The 14,896-nt window shown below is 47.2% G+C and overlaps 2 protein-coding genes across 13 annotated transcripts in view; both read left to right on the forward strand.

The window, feature by feature from the left end:
- JADE1 (jade family PHD finger 1) overlaps positions 1-7,639 on the forward strand; it is a 142,212-nt gene extending 134,573 nt beyond the window's left edge. For 11 of the 12 annotated variants that reach the window (XM_021394309.1, XM_021394308.1, XM_021394304.1 and 8 more), the window contains 2 exons: positions 3,099-3,216; positions 4,055-7,639. In XM_021394309.1, coding sequence (XP_021249984.1) covers positions 3,099-3,216; positions 4,055-4,956 — 1,020 coding nt within the window. In that variant the 3' untranslated portion in view covers positions 4,957-7,639. The remainder of the gene's footprint in view (positions 1-3,098; positions 3,217-4,054) is intronic. The other variant, XM_021394300.1, reaches the window with a different exon arrangement.
- On the forward strand, positions 7,774-12,684 carry RCHY1 (ring finger and CHY zinc finger domain containing 1). The gene is made up of 9 exons (XM_021394325.1): positions 7,774-7,926; positions 8,002-8,121; positions 8,248-8,363; positions 8,433-8,511; positions 8,923-8,967; positions 9,073-9,131; positions 10,016-10,042; positions 10,312-10,432; positions 11,204-12,684. The coding sequence occupies exons 1-9, from the start codon at positions 7,834-7,836 to the stop codon at positions 11,324-11,326; spliced, it is 783 nt and encodes a 260-aa protein (XP_021250000.1). The 5' UTR covers positions 7,774-7,833; the 3' UTR covers positions 11,327-12,684.

Below are 14,896 nucleotides of genomic sequence, written 5' to 3' on the forward strand. Positions count from 1 at the left end.
TCGACACAAATTTCACACTGTTGTATAACACTCCTAGTGATCAGCATCATATTAATTCCTTCAGCATATCTTTTCACTGCTTCAGTTAAAGCTTTAGGTTCCATATTTGTAGTCTTACGAGTTCACTCCATTAATTCTTTCATTATTTGCAGAGTTATAACACATTGCCCAACTGGAGTTACTTGTCATCCTTTAGCGTTCTTCATGCATTTCAGTAGTTTAACCAACTTGTTTTCTTTTTTCTGTATATTTAGGATTATCGATTTTTAAAGTTCTTACTGGGACTAAGGTTCCTACAGTTGTTGATAGAGCAATTCTTTTTGTGACTTCATCTGCTTTTCTGTTTCCTCTAATTATATTGGTTTGTCCAGATTGATATGCTTTGCAGTGTATCACTGCTGTTTATGTTTATTAACTGCTTGAAGTAATTTCATAATCTCTGTACTGTATTTTATAGGGTTCCCTTGTGAAGATAACAATCATCTTTCTTTCTAAATTGCACCATGAGCTTGTATTATTCCAAAAGCGCATTTCGAGTCAGTGTAGACATGAGCCTCCGTTCCTTCTGATAGCTCCAGGGCTCGAGTTAAAGCAATTAATTAAGCCTTCTGAGCAGATGTGTTCACTGGTAGCAGTTTTACCTCTGTTTCCTCTTACCGACAGTGGCGTACCCAGCCTTCTGTTTTTCTTTCACAACAGAGCTGCATCCATCAGTAAAGCTCCCAGTTGGGGTTCTGTAAAGGAGTAACCTTCAGGTCCGAATGGCTGTTTGATAGTTTGTAAATAATCATGCCAGCTCCCTTTCACGTAAAGATAATAATGATGCTGGATTTGGGGCACTAGACACTTTGACTGCTATATCCTCTTGTTCGAGCAGTACTGCTTGGTATTGCACCATCCCGTTCAGGAATAACCAGTAGTGTCCTTTCTGCTCCAGCACCACTGCAACAGTACGTGGCACACCAACAGTAATGTTCTGTTCCAAGGTCAATTTTCTTGCCTCTTATATTAACAGCACAGGAGCTGCCTCTGCTCACAGACGTTCTGGCCATGCAGAGCTTACCTTATCCAGTTGTTCTGAAAAGTAAGCTACTGGTCTTTTCTAATCTCCTAAGGTTTGTACAAGCACTCACAGTGCCTGATGTCCTCTCTAATGTACATAAAGTTCAAAAAGTTTTGTTAAATGTGGGAGACCTAAGGCAGGAACACTCATGAGAGCGATTTTTATTTCATCAAGTCCTTCTTAGCATTCTGGAGTCTATTCCAGTAACTCTCCCGAGTCCTTTCGTTGATTTTGGTGGGGGTAGTGTGGCGATTTGATAGGTCTCCTTTGTTTCAGTCACTGTTTTCCTTCTCTTTGGGATATTTCAAATGTAAGATAAACCACATTTTTTCTGCATAATTTATGTGTTCTTGTGTGACACTTTGTATCCCACTAACTCCAGAAAGTTCAGTAGACTGATAGCTGTCTCTTTACATTCTTCTACAGTATCTGCCCCCAGCAAGATATCATTGAAATCACTGATACTGCTTATTCATCAATATGCCCATCCCTGTATTCAGATCCCAGTCTGGCTCTTGGGCTGGCAGAAAACAGTCCAGATCGTCCCTTGTATGTAGCCTCCCATTCTCCTCTAGAGCTTTTTCCAGCACAGTTCTTTTCCTCTGGCAAAAACAAAGTGTTCAACAGCGCTTGCACATCCCTCAGTCTGGATTATGATTTTCAGCCATCATTTTAAAAGATCAATATGTTTTTTTCTGGATTTTCACAGTAGGACCCAGCAGATTCTTTGCAATTCATTAAATCTGAAGTAGGAAAAGGAATGTGCACGTGCCATCTGGTCCTACTGTCTGTCACAGTGGTGCCAGTATTACAGGGTTCTGTTGTGCTCGATTTCTACGTGCAATAGGACTAAATTCTCCACTCCCTTCACCGCTATTGCCTTTCTCTCAGTCATCAATGACACATCTTCATGATCCTCCATTTTTTTTCAATATTACAAGCAGGACAACACTGAGGTATTTTCTTTTTGTCATCCATTACCATTAATACATTAAAGTTAGATACCAATAATTTACATTTTTTCCTTGTTTTCTGGTCATTTCTCAAAGTGAAAAATCTGTGTATGAGACATCACCCCATTTATCCTGCCTTCTACAAAACATGATAAGTTCCAAGTTTGTATTATGATTCAAAGACTGCATTTCTGGCCATTTCTTCTGATCCTCCAATTTATACTTCAGCCACCATTGAGTACAATATTCTCTTAGTTGTCTCTGTTAGAGGATCTCCACCGCACTTATCCCTGCATTTCAGGATGAATCCTAGTGGGGAGCAAGAGGGGAGACTCGGAGACTGTCCTGTTCACATACTGTTATTCAAAAAGAACATTCTTACCAACCATGCTTTTGTGCACTCTAGTCATCACTGTCCAAACATGCACAAAGCTTACTGAATACCTTTACCGTTGCCCATGCAATGTCTCTTTATCATGCATTGCACCTTTTAGTCACTTTCCACTCCAGACAAGGAGATTACTCACAAAGTCTTCTGAACAGTAGGTTGGTGCATGCTTGAAGTTCAGAGAACAGTTTTTCCCCCTCCAGCAGGTAGCAAGACTATCCAGGCAAGGCTTCACAGCTGTCCCGTCGGGGTCACCAGAAGACCGTTGTCCAAAAAGTGCTTTGTGTGTAATGTATAAATGAAGACACAGTCAGGAGAGACACTGTTTTTTGGCCTGTGGATGTGATTTTTGCTATTATAATGAAGGTGGTTCAGCTAAGGATACATGGACCTTGAGTTTTCTTGCCAAGATGGCAACATCCTCAAAGCATCCCGATTAACGTCCTTCTAAAGGCCTACTGGCTCTGGGATGTCTCTGCTTAAAGGATGCCAAGATGCCAAGTGTTTACTCTTTTGATACCTAATACAACATTAGCTCAGTTTTTAGAGTAAGCTTTCAATGCAGGTGTTGGTAGAAGTTACTTCTGCAGTGTGGGCTTCCCACATCTGATAGACTGAGCTGTCAATTAAATGGTATTTAAGACTGTCTTCTAAGAAGTGTTTTGGAGACTCATCCACTTTTGATGCCTTCTAGGTGCGTAATCTCACTTACATGGTGACTCGAAGGGAAAAAATCAAGAGATCTGTTTGCAAAGTCCAAGAACAGATATTTAACATCTACGCAAAACAGTTGGAACAAGAAAGAGTTTCAGGTATGCTTCAGCATTATCTTTTTCATATGCCGCCACAGGCATACGCATTGAAATGTTTGGTTAGAGGCTAATAACTTATTTTGAAGGACAAGCAAGACCTCATTTATTCTCATTAGAATCATATGTAGTCCATCAGCAGATTGAAAGAAGATCATAAAAATTTGCATAGTTCTAATGGAGGGCACATCTCTGTAGAAACTGGTAAGTCTGTGTTATCCTTGGGGTACTGGATAATGGCTTGCTGCTTCAGGTGCTGTCAGTTGTGACTCTTCTTGACAGAGAGGCCATGACTTACATTCAAGTGCTACATCGTATCTGCTAGGTCTGTTTTATTAATGCTACTGCATTAGTGTTTAGTGTGTGTTTCTTTGCATTGTAGGGTAGTTTTGAAACATCATACTTTTTTCTGCCTAATCTCACTGAAAGTAGTCTTTCCTCCTAGAGGAGAGACTTCAAAGTTACTGTATTAACTTGAATTATCCTCAAAGTATTCAGTAACAAAGGAATTTTAGTTGGAATCAATCACATTTACATGCTGATGGCTTATTTTACCCTGTCTGAGGAGTTTCTATGTCTTAGTGCGTGTAACAGCGCTAGGAATTGTATTTGCTACAGGTATAATTAGGTGTAGGATGGCTATGGGGAAGTCAGCAACATCAGCGTGTTGTGAAACCGGGACATAGCCACGTAGTCTCGATGGAAAGGTGGTAGATAGGCAACCAAATGCTCATTTACACTGAGGAACCTTGTCAGGCACAAGGAGTAGTGTTAAGACATAAAAGTGGTATTTGCCCAGACGTGGATTGCTTGACTTTAACCTAATTTGTTTTACCTTTAGGTGTGCCTTCTTCATTCTCCGCAATGGAAAACGCAGTGTTGTTCAATAGTCCATCTTTGGGTCCCAATGCCCCTAAGATAGAGGATTTGAAATGGCATTCAGCATTCTTCAGGAAACAAATGGGCACATCTCTAACACACTCTTTGAAAAAATCACACAAAAGAGACAGAGAAAGTAATAGCTCTGGGAATAGTAGCAAGTCCACGCTGAGGCAGCCCAGCCAAAGGGGAGATGGTGCAGCTCCAGGAAGCTTTTTAAATTTTGACAAGAGCTTTGCAGAAACACGGATTGTATCAGCACAGCAGAAAAATGGCATAGTTATGCCAGACCACAGAAAAAGAAGAGACAATCTTCCGCAATGCGAGGTAATCAAGACAGAACTAAAGGAAAAAACTTCTAAACACAACCACAAACCACTGAGACCTGCAGAACTCTCTCAGAGGCAATCAGAAAATAAAAGGGCTGTAAACCACTCCAGTGGTAGGTCAGCACCTGGCACGCGGAGGGATATAGTGCCTAAATGCAATGGGGGTCTTGTCAAAATAAACTCCAATCAGACAGTAGTTAAAGTGCCTACGACGCCCACAAGCCCAGTGAAAAACTGGGGCGGATTCCGAATTCCAAAGAAGGGGGAGAGGCAACAGCAAAGCGAGAGCCCGGAGGAGACCTGCCGCCAGAACTCTGGTTACCCCTACCTGGGCGTGGGCAGAGTTTCACCGAAGGATAGGGCAAAAAGCAAACTGAAGCCTGACAGCGAGAATGATGGGTACATCCCTGATGCTGAAATGAGCGACTCAGAAACCGAAGTAGCTGAAAAGAAGTGCAGACAGCAGAGGCTCAGCCCAAACAGCACTATCAGCAGAAGGACGGACATTATTAGGAGGAGCATCCTGGCATCCTGACCGGGCAACGGGGCACCGTGGTCAGTAGTCACTGCCTACAAATCAACTTCACTTTATTTATTGGTGTGAGAGGGGAGAGTTCTTAGACGTGGCTACAGACCGACAAATAGATAACCCATTATTCCTGAGCTGTATAAACATGTTTACATACACTTAAAGCTGGATTTTTTTGTCCCCCCAACCCATTCCGTGACAAGTTTGAATCCCCTTTATTTGCAACTTCCCTGAGTAAGCAGAGAATTGGCATCACTACTAAAACAGGATTTGTGATGAACACTAAAGTAAGTCACAAAATCATCTAGGGGGCTAGGGTGGGTAGGGGGAATTAGGCAGCATCATCCCTTTTCACTAAACTGCACTGTTGAAATTCTCTTCCCTTCCCCTGCTTTCTGGAAAAGCACAAGCTCTTAAATTAACTAGTGTATATTGAATCAAAGATGGTTATTTGTTTAACCATATTGCACTGCTACACCCTGCTACGAAAGGTCACTTGCCTTGGATGGTGGTAGGTCTTTGTCCTCTTTTTGCAGAATGTTTGTTGTTGCATTCGATTTGAGCACAAGCGGCAGCTTAAAACCCTCCGTAAGCTCCAGAGTTGATGTGGAAGTACAAGCCCGAGATGGTAAACTGGAAAAAAAAAAGGCTGCAGCTGCCTTACACTGCAACAGCTTAAAAATACTCAGGCTGCGTGTGGAGAAAAGTCTCCAGCGGCTTAGTTCTGAGAAAGGGGCCAGGCTCGCAGGTTACTGTGCCCCGTGGAATAACCCATGAGCATTTCATTACCTGCCTCCCAAACACCTTGACAATTCAAGCAAAAAAATGCTAAGGCACTAGTCAGTAGGATTTCCCAAAGCCCACTGCATATGCACTAATGGTAACGTATTGGGAAAGCCCGGCTTATGACACTAAAGAGTTAGCTTAAAATGGACATAAGTATATATTTTTAAATAAAATGGAGAGGCAATAAATTGTGATTAGTTCTTTACAGTCAAATGAAGAAAAGTTATTCTATTCTGGACTAGATTTGATGGAAGAGGGAACTCGTATGCATACTTTTTTAATAATTACAACTGGCAATAACAAGGAAGCTATGAGCAATAATATTAACAGTTCATTATGATACTTTTTTTGTACCGAGTAGAGTGCACATTTAACAGTGGATTGTTAGGAGCCTGTAAATTTTGGAATTCTGCGTAGATTTAAGTTAGGTATGCACTGGTTAAAAGAAGGTTTCAGCTGCAATGTGTTAGAGAAACACAGGCATAAAGAAGAACAGCCCAGCCTGCTGTTAACCACGCTCACTTGCATTTTATTGTTAGACCCTTGCCTCTTGAGCAGGGAAGATTTTAAAATACAGTAGAACTCTGCTGTAGCTGAGTCTTCCAGAGGATTCAATCAAGAAAAGGCTTAGTAACACCCCATCTTGCTATGCAAGTTGTAACTTACTTAAATATTTCAACAGAATGTATCCCTGTCGTTTGTGTTTTTAAACTCAGAAGTCTCGATCTTTTGATACCTTTTGGGGTGATGCTGAGAAAACAAAGTTTTGTTGAACACGGTGTTCTTTTCAAAGACCATTGCTGGACCCAGGAATTTGGATTGACCTCGTGACTTGCACACGTTGAAGCCCAACAGGGCACTGGTGAATGTGAAATTACGTAGTTGCTTTTGGGATGCGTTACAATAGAAGTACTTAGTGATCAAAAAGCAGCAGACAGACGGAAGGTAAATGCAGGTAGCTCTTCTCGACGTACAACAACACATTTAAGGCAGGCGATGTTATTTCAGTAAGAAGCTCTCGACCACGTCGGGAATTTGTCAAGCCATAGATGGAATAATCTAAATTCTGATTCTAACCTGTAACCTCACGCCAGTTTGAAAGAGGTACCTTGTTAATTTGCACTATCACGATTGCCAATGTTGTGCAGAATTAATGCCTTACCTGTTTTGCTCCCCGATGTTTAGGTTAATAAGCTTTCTAATGTTTCAAGTTACACTGAACCAAAACCAAAAAAGCGCTTCCCCCCCCCCCCCCCCCAATTCCAGACGCAGTCGGATGGCTGCAGAATGGCCAGCTCGGTAGGATAGTTGTGTCCCCGTGCGCAGCGCTCGGCAGGAGGTGTCAGAGGTACAGCAGTGACAATACAGCACCCCCCATCCTCTGTTGGGATAGAACCATTTGCTGAATTTGTGTTTTTAGGCGTTACCTTCCCTCGTGCAGACTGACCGAGAAACTTTTGATGATGGTTCGCGCAGTGCGTCAGCCCGTAGGCTAGTTGGACTTCTGTCAAGTCGCCCGGAATGCCAGTCATTAGGTTACAAACTCACGTGGATCTCAATGAAGGGTTACACGTGCCGTGTATCGATCTGAATTTGGGAAATTTGAACAAACCGTCGTTACATTTGTAAAACCGTGTACAGAAGATTTTTCACTACGTGCCTGGCTTTGGTGTCCATTCGGCTGAAATTAACTGAGAAGGTGCATGAAGAGAAGCAGGTAGAAACAAAAAGTATATGTAGAGATGACTATTTTATATTACATGGCCCAATCCTGTATTTATTTTCCCCCTTTTTTGAAGTATTTATAAAGACCTAGTCGAAGACAGCTGTATTTTTTGTTAAAATATTCGGTAGAATTGTGCCTTTTTGTCCGTACGTGAATAAATGCTGTACATTTTTGCAATACGCTCACAGCTGTGTTTTAGAACGCGCAGTAATTACTTCGGTTGTGTTTCGCGCGAACACATACTGACGCTTCGGTAAGCGTCCGCCTGGGAGCCGTGCGGGCGCGGCTGCCGCGCTTCCCCGTGGAGGCGGGGCGGTGCTCAGCGGAAGGGGCGGGGCGGGAGCGGCAAGGCCGGGCCGGGCGCGGCGGCCATGGCGGCGATCGGGGAGGAGCGGCGGGAGCGGGATCAGGATCAGGATCAGGAGGGGGGCTGCGAGCACTACCGGCGAGGCTGCCTGCTGCGGGTGAGGTGGCGGCGGCGGGAGCGGGGCGCGGGGCCCGGGGCCGCGCGGGCGCTGACCGGCGCCGTGCCGTTGCAGGCGCCGTGCTGCGGGAAGCTGTACCCCTGCCGGCTGTGCCACGACGGCGCCGAGGAGCACCGCCTGGACCGCTTCCGCGTGGCCGAGGTGCAGTGCACGCGCTGCCGCCTCCTGCAGAAGGTGCGCGAGGGGGCGAGGGGCGCCGGGGGCGCGGGTTGCCGCGAGGGGCGGCGCCGCCATTTTGGGCGGGGGCGGGCGGCGCTCTCCTCACGGCCGCGTCCCCGCGCCCCCCCCGTCCGCCCGCAGGCCCAGCAGCGCTGCGAGGGCTGCAGCAGCCTCTTCGGGGAGTACTACTGCGACGTGTGCCACCTCTTCGACCGCGACAAGAAGCAGTATCACTGCGACGAGTGCGGCATCTGCAGGTGCGGCCCGGCGCCGGGCGTTGGTCGTGGCGGGCGCGGGGCGGCTCCTGAGCCGTGATCGTTCCTTAGGATCGGCCCCAAGGAGGACTTCTTCCACTGCTCCAAATGCAACTTGTGCCTGAGCCTGAGCCTGCGGGGAAAGCACAAGGTGAGGGTGCGCCGGGTAAGGGCCTTAGAAAATACAACAGCCGCGCGTTCTGAGGAACGGCAGCTGAGGAGCCGGGGCCGAGCGGGAGGCGGGAACGGCCGTCCGGGCTTTCCCTCAGCGCCGCGGAGGGCGCGTCCGGGCCGGCGTGGCTGGCAGCCGGGGCTGTGCTGACACCTCGTCCCCTCCTGCCCCTGCACGTTGCTGCGGAGGGCAGATCTGGCGGTGTTTAGCTCCGTTCTTCTTTATTATTGTTGTTCTTCACGCAGCCGCCTGTTAATCCTCAGAAAGTCAAACCTACGTGAAGGCAGTCATGTTTCACGCCTCTTTTCTTATCTGTCTTAAAGGAATTTTTGAGTTTAAAAGGAAACAGGTATCCATACAGCTGTGTAACTTTGTCTTTTCTTTGCGAAGTGCATCGAAAATGTCTCCAGGCAGGATTGTCCCATATGCTTGGAGGTGAGTTGCTCTGCTTTTGGCTTTGGGAACTGTGTTGGGCTGTGTTGAGGACTCTGATGGAACTTAATTGTTTCTTTTTTTTGTCTGATACTTGTCTCAAAACAGGACATTCACACGTCCCGTGTTGAAGCTCGTGTTCTGCCATGCGGTCACCTTCTTCACAAGTAAAGCTTTGCAGATATTTGGGAATTGGGAATACTTGCTGCCTTGTGTATGGCGTGCTGGGCGTGCCTGGTTCCTGAGGGACCGTGCGCTAGAGGATGGGCTCTGCTTCTTCAGGAAGTATCGCAAGAAGGATGTCTTCCTTCTTCATTGGCAAATCATGGTGGCGGAGGAAGATTTGCTCTGAATTTTTCCCATGCTCAGTTTCCTTCTGTTGCGGCTTAGTGTCAGGAATCTCACAGAGATTTCCCCTTTTGGTGCAGAAAGCAATTGCACAGTGTTTTTATGAGGCTGGTGCTAATTTATGTATTAGGTCTTAAAGTCTTTCCCTAGGCACTCTCAAGACCACAGAATACTGCGTTACTCTGCAAAGCCTACCTGCTCCATTGGGCTTGTGCAGTGATGCATAGCCTACTGTGCCTTTGGAAGAATTGATACAGCAGGACTACCCGCTTCCTTTCTTCCTGATCCCCCTGTAACCTCAAGATGGCATTTTCCCTTCTTACTGTTTGTGTTACTGTTTACCTCCCTTGTTTTTCCCTGTGTGCTGAGTTAATGTCCTCCAGACTGAGTCTTCCCTTAGCTACTGCCCATTCTGAAGTTACCTTGTGATACATCTTTTCACCAAACTCAAAGCGCAGAATTCTTGTCGTATTGTTGACTCTTTCATGTTACTTAGCATGGATTCAGGTACTCTTTGTCTCTGCGCGTTTGCCTGCATAACAGATGATTTTGAGGGGAAGCTTTCTTTTCACTTGGACTCGGGATATTTTTTTATCATATGTTCTGGGGATAACTATGAACCTTTCCCCTTTGTTCGGTCCAGATGTGTTACCGGTCAGTAACAGTTCTTCTTACTGAACTTCTCCTTGTGTTTTCTTTTCAGAACATGTTATGAAGAAATGTTAAAAGAGTAAGTAGTTCTAAACCTTTCTTGTGTGGTTGTAGTCCGAGCAGATTACTTGTGGAGGCAATGGTCACAATGGCATCCCAGTACCCGGTAACTTCGGGACAGCTCCTAAAGGGAAAGGAGGCTTTTAATTCTGTGCTCTGATTGAAAGAACGTTTCTGCTTGCTGTGTTTTTCTCTGATTTTGTATGATGAGAAACTTGTTGTTTTGAGTGGACTTGTTCTGTGGTCCTACTCCATTTTCTGAATACGGCTTTTCCCCCTTTTTGCAAGAGGCTACAGGTGTCCTGTGTGCATGCACTCCGCTTTAGATATGAGAAGGTACTGGCGTCAGCTGGATGACGAAGTAGCACAGACTCCTATGCCCACCGAATATCAGAACATGATGGTGGAGGTAAGAGATGAGGCACCCGCTCACACCTCTGCTCTTGGCAGCTCTGCAGCTCGCCCTTGCCAGCAGTAGAGAGCGCTAGGAACTCATCCTGCCTCAGGAGCCAACCTGACTGCTAGGGAATGTTGAGGAAACGTCGTGTGTCGGCGTAAGGTGTCACCGATTGGATTTTGAAACATCAGCACCCTCTGCCCTACTAGGAAAAAAAAAAAACATGGAACAAAACAGCCAGCAACAAAATAAAACCAGAGTGTATCATAGTATCGCACAGTGGAGAAATGGTTTGGTATTTGCAAATATCATGCCTCCTCCTGTGTTGGGTGCTGTCATAGTTAAAAACAGAAATATTTGATTTTGGAGATGCATAATCCAGAGTAACTGCTTTTTTTTTTTTTTTTTTTTTTTTTTTTTGCAAAATAATCAGCTATTGATCTGTGCAAAGCTAGCAAATGGAGATGACTTCTGGGTCCATTTCTTTGTGTGAACTGGGTGCTGCTAGCTGCTAAGACTGAATGAAACTGCTCTGGTTGTTTTAGTTGTATCTGTTCCTGTTTAGACAGCACATCCCGCTGACTCCTGGAGTCGGGATACTGGGGGAGACCTCATTGCTGCCTGTTCTGAGAATGATGTTCGCTTGACTGTCCCACACAGCACCCTAGCTGATGCTGGCAGTTCAGTGATTGCTAAAAGCATAGCTATACAACATTGTTGTTGAGTGTCCTGCTGATGCAACAGCCTCTTTCTTTCTCTCTCTCTCCTTTTCTATTTACATAGATCCTTTGTAATGATTGCAATTCCCGGTCTACAGTGAAGTTCCATCTCCTAGGCATGAAGTGTACAAACTGTGAATCGTACAATACTGCCCAAGATGGAAAATACAAGCAGTCTGTGGAGTAGCAGTGCCTAAGCGATGTGCTGCATATGGCTGGACAAGGAAGACTCTACTGTGGAAGAGGCTATCTATTAAAATAAATCGTCAGTAAACATTATTTAAAGATGTTGCAGCAACAGCGAAGGTGTTCTACTGGTGCAGAGGAGTTCTGCAAGCATTGTCTCCCTCCCTTGTGCATGGGGCCCTGTGTTAGGAAGCTCCCTGCCAAAAGGTGCAGTGCCTAGTGAAGGCCGGTCCCTGGAGAGCAGCACCCTGTAACGGAGTGCTTACCCTGCCAGAGAGGAGGCGGCCTGGGAAAATAACCAGTGAGATGCAGAATGGGGAAGTGCTGTGAGCCACAGCTGTTGGAGCACAGCGCGTTGTGGGGCAGCCAGAGGCTGGGAGCTTAAGGCAGGGTGGAGGTGTAGCTGTTCTGCTCGCAGCTGTTAGGGAAAATCTGTAGCTTTGAGGGCGGCCTTTTGCATACAGCTGACATTGCAAAGTTTTGCATGAGTACGTTTTGTTCCTTTGAAGTGATGTATTTGTTCTAGGGCCTTGGAGGCACCAGTGCAAGCGGGCAGAAAGGGTTGAGCTTGCAGAAATCGCGTACCTTGGTTTGATTTGTTGACATGCATGCAAATGATGTATGCAGAATTCATCTGAAAAGCAGTGCCTGTCTGGGCAGCCCTTGTGCTGAACGGCCCTCCGCAAGTACCACTGCTCCACGTGTCTCTTCGCTCTGATTCCTTTGCCAGCCACAGTTGCATTCACAGTGCTTTGGTGGGTTTTTTTCTTCTTGACTGCATTATTGTCTTGCAAAGGTCTGGGTGTTATTGTGTAGCTTGATGGTTTGATAGTTAATTACAGGCAGCAAAGCACACGCCGTTGCCGTGTCGGGACTGACCCCAGGCCGGCTGATCCACCCAGGCCTGGGGCATCTGAAAGAACTGCAGTTGGTAGAGGCGCTCATCTAGTGCAGGAACCAGGTTTGTGCAGGCTCGTTTCATTTTGGTTTTCTTAATGGTATCTAATTTCATTGTGAGCAGAGAAGCTATGACGTAGAAGTGCTTTTCTTCTTCCCCTCTTCTGTGTGATACGCTGCCTGGTGTACTGCAGACTGAGCCCACGGTTCTTAGTTCTTGAGAATGTCAGAAAGCGCAGTGTCCAAACTGCGTGAAATGCACAAGAAAGTGACTCCTCATCTTTGCCTCGCTCTGTTGTAGAGCATCGCTTTCTCCCAGGTTGAGCCCTTTCTGTTACAAGTGCCGGGAGGCAGATGGTGGCATTACCACAGCTCGCTTTCACTTCACTATCTTCTGCAGCACTGTTCTCACTGCTAAAAAGAAATGTAAAACTGTGTCTTTATTAAAACAACTTACGCAGCGTGGTGCCGTCGGCTCGGATGTTTGTACTGTCTAGAAATACCCGAGTGAGCTTAAACGAGGGTTCTGTGCCGTTCCCAGCTGCCGGGCTGGTGCCCAGCAGGGGCTCTCCTGCACAGAGGAACCTCTGGAGAGCAGCAGGCACCGCTGTGTGCGTGCTCCAGCTCTGCAGAGCTGCGGGATGGCGCTTGCAGAAAGCGTGAGTTTTGTCTCTGGAGCGGCACTGCCCCCAGCGTGCTGGGGAAAGGAGTGAAGTCAGCCAGCAGCAGCGCGGGAGGCTGCACTGAGCCAGCGTGCAGGGAGCGCGCGTCATCCCCCTGAGTCATGGTGACTCCATCAAAACAAGCAGCAGCCGCTGCCAAGCGAGCAGCAAATCAACCGTGGCCTGCTAGGGGTAGATCTGATTAAAATGGATACCAGAGCCACTCGTGCCATGGAGCGAGCCATGCTGGGACAGCAGTGGCTACCAGGACTGAGCATATCTGGGACCGAGCACACTGTCTCTGCCTTTCTGCCCCAGTCCTGTCTGTGTGCTCCCTGCCCCAGCAGGGGTACAAGCAGCACACTGGGTGCGTTAGGCTGAGATGTCAGAAGCCCGCTGATGGGTTCTGACCCAGCAATTGCCATCCCCAGTGCGACTCGTGCTAGCAGGAGGTGCATGTGGGTGGAAAAGTGAAGGCAGCATAGAGAGGTGCTCGTGTGCATGGGCATACGGCACTGCTATGAGAAGGAATAAAGAACGAATTCCTTATTCTAGTCAAAATCTGGGGACAAAGCAGAACAGAAAAACCCTGCAAGCCAGGGAGAACCAGATGCAGCTACTTCTTCGTTAACTCAATGAAATGTGCATTTGAAGAGCTGCAGTGCTCTAGGGCAGCTGTAGGGCACGAGCGATGGAGGCTCTGCTGGCGGAGGCTGAGCGGTGCCTGTGTGCACTGCTGCTGGGGAGCGCGCGCTGGTGGCCTGCAAAGGTCAAGGCTGGATGGATGCATGTCTCCCACCTTCCATTGCCAAACCAGCAAAGTGTTTCCTGTTTTGTTTTTTTTTTCCCTGCAAAAACTATTGGGTAAGTGAGGTGACAGTGTATCGGAGTGCAGATGTGAAGCACTCAGCAGAAAGCTCGACAGCTGAATAGCCTTTCACTGCATTGCTAAAGCTAAAATGGTGCTGGTCAAGTCCACGGCCAGGCAGATTTTATGCTCAATTCTATGCTAATTTTATTGCAGCTAGAAATATTCCTATTGGGGTTTTAATTGCAAGACTAGCATGAAAGAAGGCCCTTGTTGGTTCAGCTGAGCCTGGGGTCTGCAGCTCCATCCCAGCTGTACTTCTGTGTGAGGCTGAGAATGAAAGCATTACCAGTTCTGACCCTTCCCTCTCTTGCTTTTTTATTTGCTGCCGCTCTGGCAAGAGGTTTTCTTCTTGTTTCAAGCTGGGGTGGGTGTGCTGCTCTTGGCTGCTCTTGGCTGCTCTGGTCTGCTCTGGTCTGAGGGTAGTTGGGGTCTTAAACCATGTGGCACTGGGAATACAGTGACAGGAGCTGGACCCCGTGCCATGTGCCGAGTGTGGCACAGACCCCTCACCTCTGCCTGGGATGTGTGTGTCGCACAGCAGAAAGCAAATGGCTTTGGGATGGAGATAAACGTGATGGATAAAGGTGGACGAGGAGCCTGTTTGGGAAGGGAGAGGCTGCGGAAAGAGCTGCCCTCTGCCACAGAGCTGCTAGATGAGGGATCCTTTTGTAGGACAATAACAGCCAAATCCTACGTGCTGCCACAGCCCCGGGGTTGGTCCTCACCTGCTGGGGATGTGGAGGAAGGCAGGGATGAGCAGGCGGGCAACTGCTTTGCGTTGAAGCCACCTCGAGAGCAAGTCCTCTCCCTGGTGCACGGTGAAATGAGGACCAGATGGGGTGGTTGCTGCTGGTGGGAAAAACTCCTCATTCCAGCACGCTGGGGATGCAAACAAGGTCAGAGAGCTATTAATAAAGCTAAGGCCCGCTGAGGAATGTGAAACACAGGGGGGATCTATGGGCTCCTCCCAGAGCCGGATGGGGGCAGCGGCATCTCTGAGGCCGTGGTGCTGCCCCTGCCCCTCTGCACAGATGCCCTCTGTCCTTCCTCTGCAGCTGGAGCGAAAGCAATTAGCAAAGCACTCCGAGTGTCCTTCTTGGATGGGCTCTATTTATAACTGAGCCCTGCCAGAGCATCAGTC

The sequence above is a fragment of the Numida meleagris genome, chromosome 4 (assembly GCF_002078875.1).
Source record: "Numida meleagris isolate 19003 breed g44 Domestic line chromosome 4, NumMel1.0, whole genome shotgun sequence".
Lineage (NCBI taxonomy): Eukaryota > Metazoa > Chordata > Aves > Galliformes > Numididae > Numida > Numida meleagris.

Bases quoted from the DNA above. Each gene is read 5' to 3' on its own strand.
- RCHY1 (XM_021394325.1), top strand. From the start codon at position 7,834: ATGGCGGCGATCGGGGAGGAGCGGCGGGAGCGGGATCAGGATCAGGAT. The intron at 8,122-8,247 runs GTGCGCGAGGGG...GTCCGCCCGCAG, and splicing joins GCTGCCGCCTCCTGCAGAAG to GCCCAGCAGCGCTGCGAGGG. The intron at 8,512-8,922 runs GTGAGGGTGCGC...TTCTTTGCGAAG, and splicing joins GCCTGCGGGGAAAGCACAAG to TGCATCGAAAATGTCTCCAG.